The following is an 18,643-nucleotide window of genomic DNA, read 5'->3' as shown; positions in this document are numbered from 1 at the left end:
TTGTTATATTTGATGTACTATGTTGAAAGATTAAAAAAATTTTAACTTTTTACCAACAGAAATGGCAAAAAAAAAAATAGATTTCCTATTAAACCTTTTAACATTCTATTAAAATAATTTTTTTTACTTTTATTTATTTTTTAAAGATTTTTTAAAATTTATTTATTCATGAAAGACACAGAGAGAGAGAAAGAAAGAAAGAGAGAGAGAGAGAGAGAGAGAGAGGCAGAGGGAGAGGCAGGCTCCATGCAGGGAGCCTGGCATGGGACTCCATCCTGGGTCTCCAGGATCGCGCCCTGGACTGAAGGTGGCGCTAAACCGCTGAGCCACCTGGGCTGCCCATAAATTTTTTACTTTTTAAACATACCATCAGCTCAGTCTTTTTTTCCCCCCTAGTTATCTGTGACCATTTTTTAAAGCCATGTTTGTTGATAATATATAGAATAAAACTTACTAGATTCTTTGAGGTTTATTTATATTAATAAATCTATGAGTTTTGACAAATGTATAGAGTTATGTAACCACCATTACCATCATGATACAGAACAAAAAATTGCCTCAGGCTCCTTTATTGTCATTCCTTCCCACCACTTTTAGCCCTGGAAGCAGCTGAACTTATTTCTATCTCTGTATTTTTGCCTTTTCCAAAATGTCATATAAATGAGATCATACAGTATAAAGCTTTTTAAGCCTTTCTTTCACTTATCATAATGTATTCAAAACCCATTCATACTGTTGTGTTTCCATAGTTTGTTCTTCTTTATTGCCACAGTTTATTCATTCACCATTTGAAGTATATTTGGATGGTTTCCATTGTGAGCAAGTGTGAATAAATGTGCTATAAATATCTGTTTACAGATTTTGTGTGATGATAAAATTTAACTTCTCTAGGATAAATATCTAGGAGTTGGATTTTTGGGTTGTATGGTAGATACATGTTTAACTATCAGAAACTGCCAAGCTGTTTTTCTAAGTAGCTATACAATTTTACATTCTAACCAGTTATGTTTGAGTGTTCCAGGTGATCTGCTTGGAATTGTCCATTTAAAAAATACTTTACCCATTCTAATAGTTGATGTATATCAACTTGGAATTGTCCATTTAAAATTCCTACTTGTCCTTTTAAAAAATACTTTACCCATTCTAATAGTTGGGTAGTGGTATCTTACTGTGGTTTTAACTATATTTCTGTAATGTCTAACATTTGAAATCCATATATCTTCTTTGGCAGAGTGTTGTTTTTTTTTTTTAAAAAAAGATTTTATTTATTTATTCATGAGAGACATAGAGAGAGAGAGAAAGAGAGGCAGAGACACAGGCAGAGGGAGAAACAGGCTCCATGCAGGGAGCCTGACCTGGGACTCAATCCCAGGTCTTCAGGATCCCACCCCAGGCCGAAGGTGCCGCTAAACTGCTAAGCCACTGGGGCTGCGCTGGCAGAGTGTTTATATAAATCTTTTGCCCAGTTTTCTATAGGGAACTTAGTTTTCTTTTAAAAAAAGTTATCTCTAATATGTTTTATTCATCTTGTATCATAGTGGCTAGAACATAGGGAAGAAAAATATTTTAGTTACTAAGATATAGGGAACTTTGTTTTCTTATTGAATTTTGAAAGTTCTTTATACATTTTATTTTATTTTTATTTATTTTTTTGTATATTTTTTATTGGAGTTCGATTTGCCAACATATAGCATAACACCCAATGCTCATCACGTCAAGTGTTCCCCTCAGTGCCCATCATCCAGTCACCACAATGCCCTGCCCACCTCCCTTCCACCACCCCTTGTTCGTTTCCCAGTTAGGAGACTCTCATGTTCTGTCACCCTCTCTGATATTTCCCACTCATTTTCTCTTCTTTCCGCTTTATTCCCTTTCACTATTTTTTATATTCCCCCAATGAATGAGACCATATAATGTTTGTCTTTCTCCAATTGACTTACTTCACTCAGCATAATACCCTCCAGCTCCATCCACATTGAAGCAAATGGTGAGTATTTGTTGTTTCTAATGGCTGAGTAATATTCCACTGTATATATAGACCACATCTTCTTTATCCATTCATCTTTCAAAGGACACTGAGGCTCATCCACAGTTTGGTTATTGTGGACATTGCTGCTATAAACATTGGGGTGCAGCTATCCTGCCGTTTTGCTGTATTTGTATCTTTGGGGTAAATCCCCAGCAGTGCAACTGCTGAGTCGTAGGGCAGATCTATTTTTAACTCTTTGAGGAACCTCCACACAGTTTTCCAGAGTGGCTGTACCAGTTCACATTCCCACCAACAGTGCAAGAGGGTTCCCGTTTCTCCACATCCTCTCCAACATTTGTTGTTTCCTGTCTTGTTAATTTTCCCCATTCTCACTGGTGTGAGGTGGTATCTCATTGTGGTTTTGATTTGTATTTCCCTGATGGCCAGTGATACGGAGCATTTTCTCATGTGCTTGTTGCCATGTCTATGTCTTCCTCTGTGAAATTAATGTTCATGTCTTTTGCCCATTTCATGATTGGATTATTTGTTTCTTTGCTGTTGAGCTTTTAAGAAGTTCTTTATAGATGATGGATACTAGCCCTTTATCTGATATGTCATTTGCAAACATCTTCTCCCATTCTGTCGGTTGTCTTTTAGTTTTGTTGACTGTTTCTTTTGCTGTGCAGAAGCTTTTTATCTTGATGAAGTCCCAATACTTCATTTTTGCTTTTGTTTCCCTTGCCTTCATAGATGTATCTTGCAAGAAGTTGCTGTGGCCAAGTTCAAAAAGGGTGTTGCCTGTGTTCTGCTCTTGGATTTTAATAGATTCTTGTCTCACATTGAGATCTTTCCTCCAATTTGAGTTTATCTTTGTGTCTGGTGTAAGAGAATGGTCTAGTTTCATTCTTCTGCATGTGGCTGTCCAATTTTTCCAGCACCTTTTATTGAAGAGACTGTCCTTTTTCCAGTGGATAGTCTTTCCTGCTTTGTCGAAAATTAGTTGACCATAGAGTTGAGGGCCCATTTCTGGGTTCTCTGTTCTGTTCCATTGATCTATGTGTCTCTTTTTGTCCCAATACCATGCTGTATTAATGATTACAGCTTTTTAGTACAGCTTGAAATCCAGCATTGTGATGCCCCCGGCTCTGGTTTTCTTTGTCAATATTCCCCTATTGTGGAATATTGACAAATATTGTGGGCTATTTGGAGTCTTTTCTGATTCCACACAAATCTTAAGATGATTTGTTCCAACTCTGTAAAGAAAGTCCATGGTATTTTGATAAGGATTGCATTAAATGTGTAAATTGCCCTGGGTAGCATTGATATTTTCACAATATTAATTCTTCTAATCCAGTGTATAGAAATGCCACTGATTTCTGGGCATTGATTTTGCATCCTGCCACACTGCCAAATTGCTGTATGAGTTCTAGCAATCTTGGGGTGGAGTCTTTTGGGTTTTCTTTGTACAGTATCATGTCATCTGAAAAGAGGGAGAGTTTGACTTCTTCTTTGCTAATTTGATGCCTTTTATTTCTTTTTGTTGTCTGATTGCTGAGGCTAGGACTTTTAGTACTATGTTGAATAGCAGTGGTGAAAGTGGACTTCCCTGTCTTGTTCCTGATCTTAGGGGAAAGGCTCCCAGTGTTTCCCCATTGAGAATGATATTTGCTGTGGGCTTTTTGTAGATGGCTTTCAACATGCTGAGGAATGTTTCCTCTATCCCTACACTCTAAAGAGTTTTGATCAGGAATGGATGCTGTATTTTGTCAAATGCTTTCTCTGCATCTATTGAGAGGATCTTGTGGTTCTTGTTTTTTCTCTTGTTGATATGATCTATCATGTTGATTGCTTTATGAGTGTTGAAACAGCCTTGCATCTCAGGGAAATATCCTACTTTGTCATGGTGATTAATCTTCTTAATGTACTGTTGGATCCTATTGGCTAGTATCTTGTTGAGAATTGTTGCATCTGTGTTCATCAGGGATATTGGCCTATAATTCCCCTTTTTGGTGGGGTCTTTGTCTGGTTTTGGCATTAAGGTGATGCTGGCCTCATAGAAAAGAGTCTGGACACTGGGACACTTGCACCCTGATGTTTATAGCAGCAATGTCCACAATAGCTAAACTGTGGAAGGAGCCTCGGTGTCCATCGAAAGATGAATGGATAAAGAAGATGTGGTTTATGTGTACAATGGAATATTACTCAGCCATTAGAAATGACAAATACCCACCATTTGCTTCAACGTGGATGGAACTGGAGGGTATTATGCTGAGTGAAATAAGTCAATCTGAGAAGCACAAACATTATATGGTCTCATTCATTTGGGGAATATAAAAAAATAGTGACAGGGAATAAAGGGGAAAGGAGAAAAAATGAGTGGGAAATATCAGAAAGGGAGACAGAACATGAGAGACTCCTAACTCTGGGAAACGAACTAGGGGTGGTAGAAAGGGAGGAGGGCAGGGGGTGGGGGTGACTGGGTGACGGGCACTGAGGGGGGCACTTGATGGGATGAGCACTGGGTGTTATTCTATATGTTGGCAAATTGAACACCAGTAAAAAAATAAATTAAAAAAAAAGAAAAGAGTTTGGAAGTATTTTATCCCTTTCTATCCTTTGGAACAGCATTAGTAGAACAGGTATTGTTTCTTCTTTAAACGTTTAATATAATTCCCCAGGGAAGCCATCTTGCCCCAGACTTTTGTATCTTGGGAGGTTTTGATGACTGCTTCAATTTCGTCCCTGGTTATTGGCCTGTTCAGGTTTTCTATTTCTTCCTGTACCAGTGTTGATAGTTTGGGGTTTTCCAGAAATGCATCCATTTCTTCTAGATTGCCTAATTTATTGGCGCATAGCTGCTCATAATATGTTTTTAAAATTGCTTTTAATTCCTTGGTATTGGTTGTGATCTCTCCTCTTTCATTCATGATTTTATTAATTGGAGTTATTTCTCTTTTGTTTTTAATAAGGCTGGCAAATGGTTTATCTATATTTTTTAAGACTTATTTATTTATTCAGAGAGAGAGAGAGAGAGAGAAAGAGGCAGAGACACAGGCAGAGGAAGAAGCAGACTCCATGCAGGGAGCCTGATGTGGGACTCGATCCCAGGTCTCCAGGATCACACCTCGGGCTGCAGGCAGTGCTAAACCACTGTGCCACCGGGGCTGCCCCTGGATTATCTATCTTATTAATTCTTTCAAGGAACCAACTCCCAGATTTGATCTGTTCTACAGTTCTTCTGGTCTCTATTTCATTGAGTTCTGCTCGAATCTTTATTAACTCTCTTCTTCTGCTTGGTGTAGGCTTTATTTGCTGTTCTTTCTCCAGTTTCTTTAGGTGTGCAAGGTTAGCTTGTGTATTTGAGGTTTTTCCAATTTTTTGACGGATGCTTATATTGTGATGTATTTCCCTCTTAGGACTGCTTTTGCTGTATCCCAAAGATTTTGAGTGATTGTATCTTCATTCTCATTAGTTTCCACGAATCTTTTTAATTCTTCTCTAATTTCCTGGTTGACCCTTGATCTTTTAGCAGGATGCTCTTTAACCTCCACATGTTTAAGTTTCTTCCAAAATTCTTCTTGTGATTGAGTTCAAGTTTCAAAGCATTATGGTCTGATAATATGCAGGGGAGTACCCCAATCTTTTGGTATCGGTTGAGACCTGATTTGTGACCCAGTATGTGGTCTATTCTGGAGAAAGTTCCATGTGCACTTGAGAAGAATGTGTATTCGGTTGCATTTGGATGTAAAGTTCTATAAATATCTGTGAAATCCATCTGGGCCAGTGTATCATTTAAAGCTCTTGTTTCTTTGGATATGTTGTCCTTAGAATATCAGTCATTTGCAGAAAGTGCTGTGTTGAAGTCTCCCAGTATTAGTGTATTATTATCTAAGTATGTCTTTGCTTTGGTTATTAATTGGTTGATATACTTGGCAGCTCCCACATTAAGGTCATAAATATTCATGATTGTTAGTTCCTCTTGTTAGATAGATCCTTTAAGTATGATATAGTGTCCTTCTTAATCTCTTACTACAGTCTTCGGGATAAACTTTAATTTATCTGATATGAGGATGGCTACCCCTGCTTTCTTTTGAGGACCATTTGAATGGTAAATGGTTCTCCAACCTTTCATTTTCAGGCTGTAGGTATGCTTAGGTCTAAAATGCGTCTCTTGTATTTAGCAAATAGATGGGTCTTGCTTTTTTATCCAGTCTGAAACCCTACATCTTTTGATAGGATCATTAAGACCATTCTCATTCAAAATTAGTATTAAAAGATATGATTTTAGTGTCATCGTAATACCTATTCAGTCCCTGTTTTTGTGGATTGTTCCCTTGGACTTCCTCTTTCTATTCCAGAATCCCCCTTAATATTTCTTGCAGAGCTGGCTTGGTGGTCACATATTCTTTCAGTTTCTGCCTATCTTGGAAGCTCTTTATCTCTTCTTCTATTCTGAATGAGAGCCTTGCTGGATAAAGTATTGATTTTAGGGGGGGACCTCTGTATCTCCTGGATCTGAATGCCTGTTTCCTTTCAGGCATTATTAGGGAAGTTCTCAGCTATGATTTGTTCAAATATGCTTTCTGGTCCTCTGTCCCTCTTGGCGCCCTCTGGAACCCCAATTAAACATAGATTTTTCCTTCTGAGGCTGTCATTTATTTCCTTTAACCTTTCCTCATGGTCTTTTAATTTTTTCTATTTTTTCTTCTGCTTCCTTCCTTGTCATCAACTTGTGTTTTATGTCACTCTTTTTTTCCCCCACCCTTTCTTTTACCTCATTAACCCTCGTCATTAGGACCTCCAGTTTGGATTGCATCTCATTTAATTGATTTTTAATTTTGGCCTGATTAGATCTAAATTTTGCAGTCATGAAGTCTCTTGAATCCTTTATGCTTTTTTTTCCAGAGCCATCAGTATCTTTATTTTATTTTATTTTTTAAAGATTTTTATTTATTTATTTATTCATGAGACACACACACACACACACACACACACAGAGAGAGAGAGAGAATCGAGAGATCAAGAGAGAGGCAGAGACATGCAGAGGGAGAAGCAGGCTCCATGCAGGAGACTGACTTGAGACGCGATCCTGGGTCTCCGAGATCACGCCCTGGGCTGCAGGCGGCACTAAACTGCTGTGCCACCGGGGCTGCCCCATCAGTATCTTTATAATTTTGCTTCTGAATTGTCTTTCTGACATCAAATTGTAATCCAAATTCTGTAACTCTGTGGGAGAGAGTACTGTTCCTGATTCTTTCTTTTGTGGTGAATTCTTGTCATTTTGCTCAGTGCAGAGTGGCTAAATACGAGTTGTACTTGTTAGAAGCACAAACCCTTCTCTCTATAGCGTTCCAGCTGTTCTCTCTTTAAATCTCAGATTGAATTCGTAGGTTTTCAGGATGATTTGAAAGTTACCTAGGTAAGTTGGTGGGGACAGGTGACTTGGGGACCCTACTCCTCTGCTATCTTGTCCCACCCTGCTCTTTAAATATTTAGATACAAATTATCAGATGTATGTTTTATAATTTTTTCTTTTATTTTCTTATCAATGTCTTTCATGAGAAGTTTGATGGCTTTATCTTTTTTCCTCTTTTATGGAATAGCTACGAAACCTTTACCTAATCTAAGGTAACAAAGATTTTTTTCCTGTGTTTTCTTCAAGAAATTTTATAAGTTTAAGTGTATGGTTAGTTCTGTGATCAATTTTATATATTAATTTTTGCACTTAAGGTATGAACCAAAGTTCATTCTTTTTGCACATGGCTATCTAATCATTCCAGCATCATTTTTCAGCATTATTTATTTAAAAACTATCCTTTTTCAACTGAATTACCTTGCGCATTTATTGAAATTAGTTGTCATATATGCATGTGGGTCTCCTTCTGGATTTTGCATTCTCTTCCATTGTTCTGTTCATCTCTTCCTTATACCACTTCCACACTGTCTTAATTAGTTTAGCTGTATAATGAATTTGAAATCATGTAGTCAAAGGTCATAATTTTGCATGACTTGAATCCTTTTAAAAACGTTAAGTCTTGGGATGCCTGGGTGGCTCAGCGGTTGAGCATCTGCCTTCAGTCCAGGGCGTGATCCTGGAGACCCAGGATCGAATCCCACATCGGGCTCCCTGCATGGAGCCTGCTTCTCCCTCTGCCTATGTCTCTGCCTGCCTCTTTCTGTGTCTCTCATAAATAAATAAAATCTTTAAAAAAAAAAGTTAAGTCTTGTTCTTTCGCCCAGAATATTGTCTTTATTTGCAAATGTTCTATGTGCACTTGCGAAAAATGTATATTTTACTATTGTTTGAGTGTTCTATAAGCATTATTCAGGTCAAGCTGATTAATAGTGTAAAGTGTACTACATCCTTGCTGATTCACTACTTTTTCTATCAGTTATTAAGAAAATATACTGAAATCTTTGAGTATAATTGTGGATCTCTTAATTTTTCCTTATAGTTCTTTAAAATTTTACTCCTTCAGTTTTGAAATTGTATCATTAGGTGTATAAACATTTAGGATTGTTATGTTCTTGTAATGAATTAATTCCTTTATCATCATGAATTAACCTTCTGTCATGTAATATTCTTTGCTCTGAAATCCATTTTGTCTGATATTAATATAGCCACTCCAACTTTCTTTTTTAATAGCTTTATAATTCCCCCACCAGAATATTCACTTATCTAAAGTATACAATTCTATAGCTTTTACTGTATCAGAGAATTAGACAACTATCCTCACAATCTAATTTCAGCACATTTTCAGCACTCCACAAAAGAATTTTCATACTCTTTAGCCATCATTCCCTCATTCTTCCCACACCTGTAGCCCTCGGCACACAGAACCTTATTTCAAGGGCAATCTGTTGATGACAAGAGAGAAATTTAATTGTGCAATCCTGGGAACGAGCAGTTCCATTCACAGAATGTATTGTAAAGAATAAGCATATGAGGGATGCCTGGGTGACTCAGTCAGTTAAGCCTCTGACTTTTGATTTCAGTTCAGGTCATGTTCTTGGGTTCGTGGGATTGAGCCCTGTGTTGGGCTTGAGCTCTGCATTTGTCATAGAGTCTGTTTGAGGATTCTTTCCCTCCCTCTGTCCCTTTCCTCTCATCCCCTCTCTCCCTCACCTCCCCCCTCAAAGAAAAAGAAGCATAGGATGCACAAAGATATACACAGGGATGTTCCTGAAGCACTATTCCAGCAAAATACATAATTTATATCCCTCAGTAGGAAACTGTATTAATAAAATACTAGTATCCCAGCTTTCTTTCGATTACCTTTAACATAGTATATATTATTCCATGCATTTTCTTTTAACAATTTTGTCTTTATATTTAAATTGTGTTTCTTGTAGGTAGTCTATAGTTGAATGTTGCTTTCTTTACTTCAGTGTGACTATCTGTCTTTCACTTGGGTTGTATAGACCATTTATATTTAACACGATTATTGATATGGTAAAGTTTAAATTTAGCATCTTGTCATTTGTCTTCTGTTTGTCCCACCTGTTCTTTGTTATCATTTTTCTTTTTTCTACTTTCTTTTGGATTTAGTATTTTTTATGATTACATTTATGTCATCTTTTAGCTTATTACCCATCTTTTGTTTTATTTTAATTATTAAGTTGTATAGTACATATATTTAACTTATTGTAGTCTACCTTTATGATATGTAATAGAATGTAATATCACCATTCATTTTTAAATTTTATTGTTTTATATTCCATTTTATGAATGTACCAAAATGTATTTAACCCATCCATTATTTAATGGAATTTAGGTTGGCTCTATATTTTTATTCTACCTTTTTTTTTTCTTGAAATACAGAATTTTATTTAGAAACTGTTTAAAGTAGAAAAAAACACTGTCAAGAAAAACCAGGTGGAAAATGGGTTCCCAATAAAATGGAATTTTAGGGCAACAAAAGTCTTAAAGGCCACAAAAGAGAAATAGCACCACTGTTATTTTGAACAATGGCTAGTTACTTGCATTTTTCGGCATTGTTAATCCCTGAATCTGGGTTTTCCTCTGAATTCCACACAGCATGCACTACACAACAATTTTATCATAAAATATCTGCTTTCTACACACATTTTAGGACAAGCTACCACCGGAAACAAATCAATACAAATACATCAGGGGCTGAACAATCTCACTAGTGGGTAATACACATTTTGCAGAATTCTGCCAAACAAAGGAACTGAATAGGCTAGGGGCAAAGCAATGAAGAAGAGTTAAGGAATGAAATAGTTTAAATATTAATAATGAATTAAGACATGGTACTGTATCTTCTGCAAAAGAAATTTAACATTTAGTATCACGCTAATGAATTTTGTCTCCAAAGAGATTAGTGCACTGGCAAAGTATTCCGATAACAGTGGAGGGTGGTGGACAGCAGGTACGGAGAACACCCAGCCATGCAGATCCTAATGTAGCGATGGCCTTCACTGGTCACTCCCTTTGCCAGAGGTCCAGAAAGAACTTGTAGTGTGACCACCTGCCTGCTGAACTTACACTCTAAGCAGCAAACTTTAAGGAGCCAAAGAGCAGTCCCCAGTGGGCAAGGGGAGCAGACAAGAGAAACATGTTCAATGTAAACTTAAAAGACAGTAAAATGGGACATGACTCCCATTGAAATCCCAGAGATGTGGGCAATTCCCCAAAAGTAGTTGTTAGATTTAAAAACTGGACACACCTCATTCCCCAAAAAACACAATATATAGAAACTTCAGGGATAACTGGAAAAATCATCAGAGAAATGTTCAATGAAATTCAGGCTCTTCAACTCAAACATCTCAGGGCTAAAACACACCATCTAGGCAGCAATGCCTCTTGCTTCTTAGAGCAGGAATACAATTGGTCAAGGACACCAAATGGCTTTGCAGAGCAACTTTTTAAACTTCCCTTTTGGAGCCAAGGTCTAGGTCTTTGAGGATTCAAGCAGCCCTGCAAGGCCTGTGAACAGCAGATTCCAAAGATCCAGAGGTCTGGTCCTTCCTTCCCAGACACCATGTCAAATACGTAAAATCTCCTGTCATGGTACATTTTATATTTTGAAATATGGAAACATGTTTTAAATACTCTTAAGACTCGTACAGCAATTTGGCAGTGTGGCAGGATACAAAATCAATGCCCAGAAATCAGTGGCATTTCTATACACTAACAATGACACTGAAGAAAGAGAAATTAAAGAGTCAATCCCATTTACAATTGCACCCAAAAGCATAAGATACCTAGTAATAACCTAACCAAAGAGGTAAAGGATCTATACCCTAAAAACTACTGAACACGTCTGAAAGAAATTGAGGATGACACAAAGAGATGGAAAAATATTCCATGCTCATGGATTGGCAGAATTAATATTGTGAAAATGTCAATGTTACCCAGGGCAATATACACGTTTAATGCAATCCCTATCCAAATACCATGGACTTTCTTCAGAGAGTTGAAACAAAATATTTTAAGATTTGTGTGGAATCAGAAAAGACCCCGAATAGCCAGGGGAATTTTAAAAAAGAAAACCATATCTGGGGGCATCACAATGCCAGATTTCAGGTTGTACTACAAAGCTATGTTCATCAAGACAGTGTGGTACTGGCACAAAAACAGACACATAGATCAATGGAACAGAATAGAGAATCCAGAAGTGGACCCTCAACTTTATGGTCAACTAATATTTGACAAAGCAGGAATGACTATCCACTGGAAAAAGGACAGTCTCTTCAAAAAATGGTTCTGGGAAAATTGGACATCCACATGCAGAAGAATGAAACTAGACCACTCTCTTGCACCATACACAAAGATAAACTCAAAATGGATGAAAGATCTAAATGTGAGACAAGATTCCATCAAAATCCTAGAGGAGAACACAGGCAACACCCTTTTTGAACTCGGCCACAATAACTTCTTGCAAGATACATCCACGAAGGCAAAAGAAACAAAAGCAAAAATGAACTATTGGGACTTCATCAAGATAAGAAGCTTTTGCACAGCAAAGGATACAGTCAACAAAACTAAAAGACAACCTACAGAATGGGAGAAGATATTTGCAAATGACCTTTCAGATAATGGGCTAGTATCCAAGATCTATAAAGAACTTATGAAACTCAGCACCAAAGAAACAAACAATCCAATCATGAAATGGGCAAAAGACATGAACAGAGATCTCACAGAGGAAGACATAGACATGGCAACAAGAACATGAGAAAATGCTCCGCATCGCTGGCCATCAGGGAGATACAAATCAAAACCACAATGAGATACCACCTCACACCAGTGAGAATGTTGAACATTAACAAGACAGGAAACAACAAATGTTGGAGAGGATGAGGAGAAAGGGGAACCCTCCTGCACTGTTGGTGGGAATGTGAACTGGTGCAGCCACTCTGGAAAACTGTGTGGAGGTTCCTCAAAGAGTTAAAAATAGACCTGCCCTACGACTCAGCAGTTGCACTGCTGGGGATTTACCCCAAAGATACAGATGCAGTGAAACGCCGGGACACCAGCACCCCGATGTTTCTAGCAGCAATGTCCACAATAGCCACACTGTGGAAGGAGCCTCGGTGTCCATTGAAAGATGAATGGATGAAGAAGATGTGGTCTATGTATACAATGGAATATTACTCAGCCATTAGAAACAACAAATACCCACCATTTGCTTCGACGTGGATGGAACTGGAGGGTATTATGCTGAGTGAAATAAGTCAATCGGAGAAGGACAAACATATGGTCTCATTCATTTGGGGAATATAAAAAATAGTGAAAGGGAATAAAGGGGAAAGGAAAAAAAGTGAGTGGGAAATATCAGAGAGGGAGACAGAACATGAGAAACTCCTAACTCTGGGAAACGAACTAGGGATGGTAGAAAGGGAGGTGGGCGGGAGGTGGGGGTGACTGGGTGACAGGCACTGAGGGGGGGCACTTGATGGGATGAGCACTGGGTGTTATTCTATATGTTGGCAAATTGAACACGAATAAAAAATAAATTTAAAAAATAAATAAATATTCTTAAGACATTTATTTATTAAAACGTTCTCTGCCAAGATTTCACATTAGCTTGAAATTCAAGTCAGTCTTTACATTTCTCTACTGAGGACTCCATCTCAGTGTATGACATAAAAGCACCTCCTCCAGCAGTGAGTGTTACCAGTGTCCACACAGTGAGCAATACGGTCAGCCTCTCTTTCCTCAGGTGACCCAACTAGATGTTAATACTGCTCTGCTATAGGGTAGAAGCTCCTAACTCAAATTTATTGGAAAAGGACAGAAACTTCTGCAAAGTGCACTTTAAGAAGAGGTACTGTTTGCTCATGAAAAGAAACCAGTGAATCCTCTAAGAATAATAAAAGGGGTCATTTTACAGTTAAGCACATGATTTGGAGTGAAGAATTCGGATGTTGCTCTGCTGGTCCAGGCTGTTAATGCTCTTCTTGTTCCTCTTGTGAGCTCCCTTCATCAGGCATCACGAAGCCTTCATCTGTGGCATAGAGAATGTCCACAATCCTCTGCAATAGGGAGTTGTTTTCCCCTTTGTTCTCCTGGCAAATCAATTCAATGTTTCTCAGCTTTCCAAAGTAGAAATCTCTCTCTTTCTCCAAGTCTTTGACGGTAAGTTTCAATACATTGACCTGCTGCATCAATTCAGCTGCTTTGTCATCCCCGTTGCCCACACCAGGATTCTTTCGCACCACACCCAGGCCAGCCTTAGGGGTTGCAGTAGTTCCGTGTGTTGCAATGGACTTCTGTGGAGCTGCACTGCTAGAGCTGAGAGGTTTCTTCAGTTTGTTCAGAGCTGGAGCAACAGGGAGGGAGCCACTGCAGTTTCTTGGCCTTGTCTGGCAGCTACAGGGTCATAGTCTTTTCCATCATAGTTTGCATCAAAAAACTTCTTGAACCACTGAACAAATTAAAAATTGTCCTGAAACTTTCCTTTTACTAATTTGTCCACAGGAATTATTTTGTCAACACCCATTCTCTTAAAACCTGCTTGTAGTATTTTGAAGTTCTGGATGTATTCATGCTCTAGTTTAGCCTGGAATTTCACTTTCTTCAAGGCAATGGAGCCAGGGAACAGCATGTCCATAAACTGACAATAGGCAGCCCCTGAGCACAACTGTTCAATCTTTGTCAGATTCAGCTGCAGAGACTCATTCATCCAGGCCAGCATGTCATGTCGACTTAGGTTATCACTGGTGATGGATGTTGAGTATACGTTCACTTTGGCTCTTGGTGGGACTGTGTCCACTGCCTGTGCCTGGCTTTGGTTCTGTCTTCATTTCATTCAAACCACCCAAACTTTTTATTCTATCTTTAAAAAATATTGCTGAACCAGAACACCTGGGTGGCTCAGCGGTTGAGGGTCTGCCTTCAGCACAGGGTGTGATCCCGGGGTCTGAGATCGAGTCCCATGTGGGGCCCCTTGAGGAGAGCCTACTTCTCCCTCTGCCTAGGTCTCTGCCTCTCTCTCTCTGTGTGTCTCTTATGAATAAATAAATAAAATATTTTTAAAAATGCTAACCATATTTGTATGTTTTTGTTCACTTTTGCAAGTATATCCATGGGATAAATTCACAGGGGTGAATTGCTCAGTTGGGTATTTTTCTGACATTCAAGTCCTCCTTGACATTTTAGCAATTTAGATGACTTTATGAAAATTAGCTAATATTTTAAAGGTATTAGTGCTCTTAATATTAATTCCAAAGTCACTGTATTATAATTAACCATATATAGCTATTATCTTTGATAAGAATATCTCATTTTTTATATTATTTCTTTCCTTTTCAGCTTTGCAGGCAATTACTACTTTGGAGAAATTATTAGAAGAAGATCCAAAAGAGAATGAGCTACTTACAGATAGAGATTCACCTGTCATGCTCCTCAGTATAGCTGCCCATTTTGCTCTAGAAGTAATTCTTATGTATTTATCTACAAGATTTTTACCTCTTTTCCATTTTGAGAGACAATTAATGGAACTCTTTTAGAGGAATTTTCTACAAAGAAAAGAAATTAGTTGGTAGTTGGTGTGAGAAGTAGGATGAGAAGTTTGTTTGAGATGGAATGAATGAGAATGCTTATATGCTGATGGAAATGACCCAGTAAGAACAAAAAATTGACAGTGTGTAAGAAAAAAGAGAATTGTTAGAGCAATGTCCTTAAACAAGCGAGAGGTGATGGGCACAAGTGTATAAATTCAGGGATTGGCTTTACAAAAGAAAATGGTTAGTTCATCCATGAAAGCAGTTGAGGAATTAGAGTATGTGGTATGGTTCCTGGTGTACGAATAAATGTGGTAGTGGGAATCTGGAAGCTTTTTTCCTCACTGCTTCAGGTTTTTCAACAAAGTAGGAAACAAAGTCATTGCCTGAGAGTGAGAATGGGAGAGGAGGTGTTAGGGAGTTTGAGAAGATAAGATAAGGTGTAAACTAATCATGCAGGAAGGCAAGAAAGCAAATGACATGGTAGTGTGGGGTGCTTGCTTGCCCAGTAAGTATTAAGGCCTATTTGATGAAGTTTTAAAATAAAGAAATAGTTGTACAGGTTTTTATCCAGCCACCTTCAGCTCCATAGATATAGGCACAAAAGTCAGTAGAAAGTTGAATTTAACCAGGTTTAAGGTTTTGCTGGATGAATACAATGGAGCAAAAGAGGAGTAGCAAAATCAAGAAACAAGGAAGTGGTTATAATTAATCCCCATGGAATTTAAACTAAACATGGAGGAGGACATCAAGGGGATAAAGGACAGTGAAAAATTTGTAGCATGAATGGATTGGAGGTCTAAGTGCAGTTGAAGGATTGCTGGAGTAATAGAAAGGAGTGAATTAGAAAGGTAGGAAATAGTAGTCAATAGAATACATGAGACAGAGCAGGGTGCAGGACTAGAATGAGGAAGTGAGACACTTAAGGAAGCACTCACTTTCTGAGTCATGCAAGTGTAAAGTTGGTTCTTGCAGGAGTGGTTTTCAAGAAAATAACTTTGCAGTAGATAAGTCATCAAGAAATGAGAAGAAATGGCCTAAGAGCTGGTGGATCAGCACAATGAGGAATGGTGGGTGATACAGTCTGATGACAGGAAATTCGAAGCTAGGGATTTAGGGAGGAAAAAGGAAGAATAATTTTAAAACATCAATGAAGAACAAAAACTACACCTACTTCATCTCCAGGCCTAGGAGTAGAAGGGAGACAAAAGAAAAATTGCCACTACATGAGGGGGTTCTTTGGAAGCAATCCTTGATGGGATCTAGATTTCTATTACAGAAAGAATGTGGAGGGAACTTTCAGGGAAGAGGTTGCTCATAGAGAAGATTTTGATGATAATGAACTAAACTTCAGAGAGTGTAGTAGAAAGATTGGGGGAGTAGGGGAGAAATGGGAAAAGAGTAAACGGGGGATTTATAGAGCTTTATGGAGACTGGGGTGCTAGAAATAATCTGGAGTCTGGGGTTCTTTCGGTTACTGCTAATGAACAGGGATAAAGAGCACAGTATTAATCCTAGTGCATTCATGGCAGTGTTGGCAAGTCTATGAGTATTTATGGATAGTGAGGAGTGGGTTTCTGGGGCCAAAATGAACCTATTCTCCTTTTGTCAATGAATTGTTTCTTCATTCTACCATCTTGAATTAGCTCTTTTGATAATATAAAATGAACAAATTCAGATTTTTTTTCTTGTCCTTGAAAGGACAGGAATATAGGTAACATTTTGTAAGTATCACTTTGAGATGTAATTTAACATATTATATTTGTCTTTTTTAGAATGGACAACAAATTGTGGCAGGAAAAGCTTTGGAATATTTAGCTCAATATTCAGAAGATCCACAACAAGTCCTTACAGCTTTAAAGTAAGTAATTCATATCCTGTAGATGTGGAAGGATTTCTTGTTAATCTTAATCTTGGTCTATAAACTTTGTCAAAATAGTATTGATGTGATGTCATCAGGCCTACTATACCAATTGTTATTTTAAATTTTTTCAAGCTTTATTGAGATATAATTGACAGATAACATTGTATAAGTTTAAGGTGTATAACCTGATAATTTGATACATGCATATATTGTGAAATGGTTAACACAACAAAATTAGTTAAATTATTCATCACCTCATGAAATTACTATTTCTTTGTGTGTGGTAAGAACATTTAAGATTTAGTCTCTTCCCAACTTTCAAATATATAATACAGTCTTGTTAACTGTAGTCACCATGCTCTACATTAGATCCCCAGAACTTGTGCATCTTATAATTTGAAGTTTGTAACCTTTGACCAACATTTCCCCACTTCTTCCACACCCAGCTTCTAGCAAACACCATTCTATTCTGTTTCTATGTTTTGCTTTTTAATTCTTAAAGATTCAATACATGAGTGAGATAATACATTATGTCTTTCTTTGTCTATCTTTCCACAATGCCCTCAAAGTCCAATAATGTCACAAAAGGCAGGATTTCCTTCTTTTATATGGCTGGTTGGCTCAGTCGGTTAAACATCTGACTCTTAATTTCAGCTCTAGTCATGATCCTCAGGGCTGTGAGATCAGGCTCCACATTGGGCTCTGCATTGGGTGTGGAATCTGCTTGAGATTCTCTCTCTCTGCTTCTCCCCCTACTGGTGTGCTCTCTCTCTTTCTCCTGAATAAATAAATTAAAAAATATTCCTCTGTGTGTGTACATATCAATTTTCTTTATCCATTCATCTATCAGTGGACACAAGTTGTTTCCATGTCTTGGCTATTTTGAATAATGCTGCAATGAACATGAGGGTTCAGATAGTTTTTCAAGATAGTGATTTTTTCCCTTGGATCTATACCCAAAAGTGGGATTGCTGGATCAAATGGTAGTTCTGTTTTTAATCTTTGAGGAAATTCCATACTGTTTTCCAGTGGCTGTACCAATTTAGATTCCCACTAAGAATGTTGAAGGTTTCACTCTTTCCCACATCCTCACCAAAACTTATCTGTCTTTTTGATACTGGCCATTTTAACAGGTGTAAGTCTTGATTTGCACTTCCCTGATGATTAATGATGTTCAACATCTTTTCATGTATTTGTTGACCATGCATGTCTTCTTTGGAAAAAAAATGCCTATTCAAGTCCCTTGCCCATTTTAAAATCAGATTATTTGTTTATTTTTCTTTTGAGATGTATATGCTCCTTATTTGTTTTATATAGTAATCCCTCATCAGGTACATGGTTTGCAAATATTTTGTCTTATTCTACAGGTTGCCTTTTCACTTTGTTTCCTTTGCTATGCAGAAACTTTGTGGTTTGATGTAGTCCCACTTGTTTATTTTTGCTTGTACTTTGAGTGTTGTATCCAAAAAGTCATTGTCAAAGAGTTTTTCCCCTATGTTTTCTTTTAGGAGTTTTACTGGTTTCAGGTCTTAAGTGTTTTATCCATTTCAAGTTAACTTTTGTGAGCAGTAAGAGTTAGTAGCCCAATTTCATTTTTTGTGAGTAAATATTCAGTTTTACCAGCAGAATTTATTGAAAAGACTATCTTTCCCCCATTGAGTATTCTTTGTTCTCTTCTCAAATATTAGTTAACATCGTATATACATGGTTTATACATGGGTTTATTTCTGGGATCTCTATTCTATTCTTTTAGTCTATGTTACTATTTTTGTGTTGGTACCATGCTGCTTTGATTACTATAGCTTTGCAGTATAGTTTGAAACCAGGAAGTGTGAATGTTT

The 18,643-nt window shown here is 37.6% G+C and overlaps 1 protein-coding gene and 1 pseudogene across 6 annotated transcripts in view; one reads left to right on the top strand and one right to left on the bottom strand.

Moving 5' to 3' along the window:
- Positions 1-18,643, top strand: part of TEX11 (testis expressed 11) — a 311,535-nt gene that overhangs the window by 178,033 nt on the left and 114,859 nt on the right. For all 6 annotated transcript variants that reach the window (XM_025466112.3, XM_025466113.3, XM_049107547.1 and 3 more), the window contains 2 exons: positions 14,748-14,869; positions 16,714-16,799. In XM_025466112.3, coding sequence (XP_025321897.1) covers positions 14,748-14,869; positions 16,714-16,799 — 208 coding nt within the window. The remainder of the gene's footprint in view (positions 1-14,747; positions 14,870-16,713; positions 16,800-18,643) is intronic.
- LOC112671901 (microtubule-associated protein RP/EB family member 1-like) lies at positions 13,382-14,571 on the bottom strand (annotated as a pseudogene).

The sequence above is a fragment of the Canis lupus genome, chromosome X, assembly GCF_003254725.2.
Source record: "Canis lupus dingo isolate Sandy chromosome X, ASM325472v2, whole genome shotgun sequence".
NCBI classification, from domain to species: Eukaryota; Metazoa; Chordata; class Mammalia; order Carnivora; family Canidae; genus Canis; species Canis lupus.
This window is presented reverse-complemented; position numbering and strand designations above follow the sequence as displayed.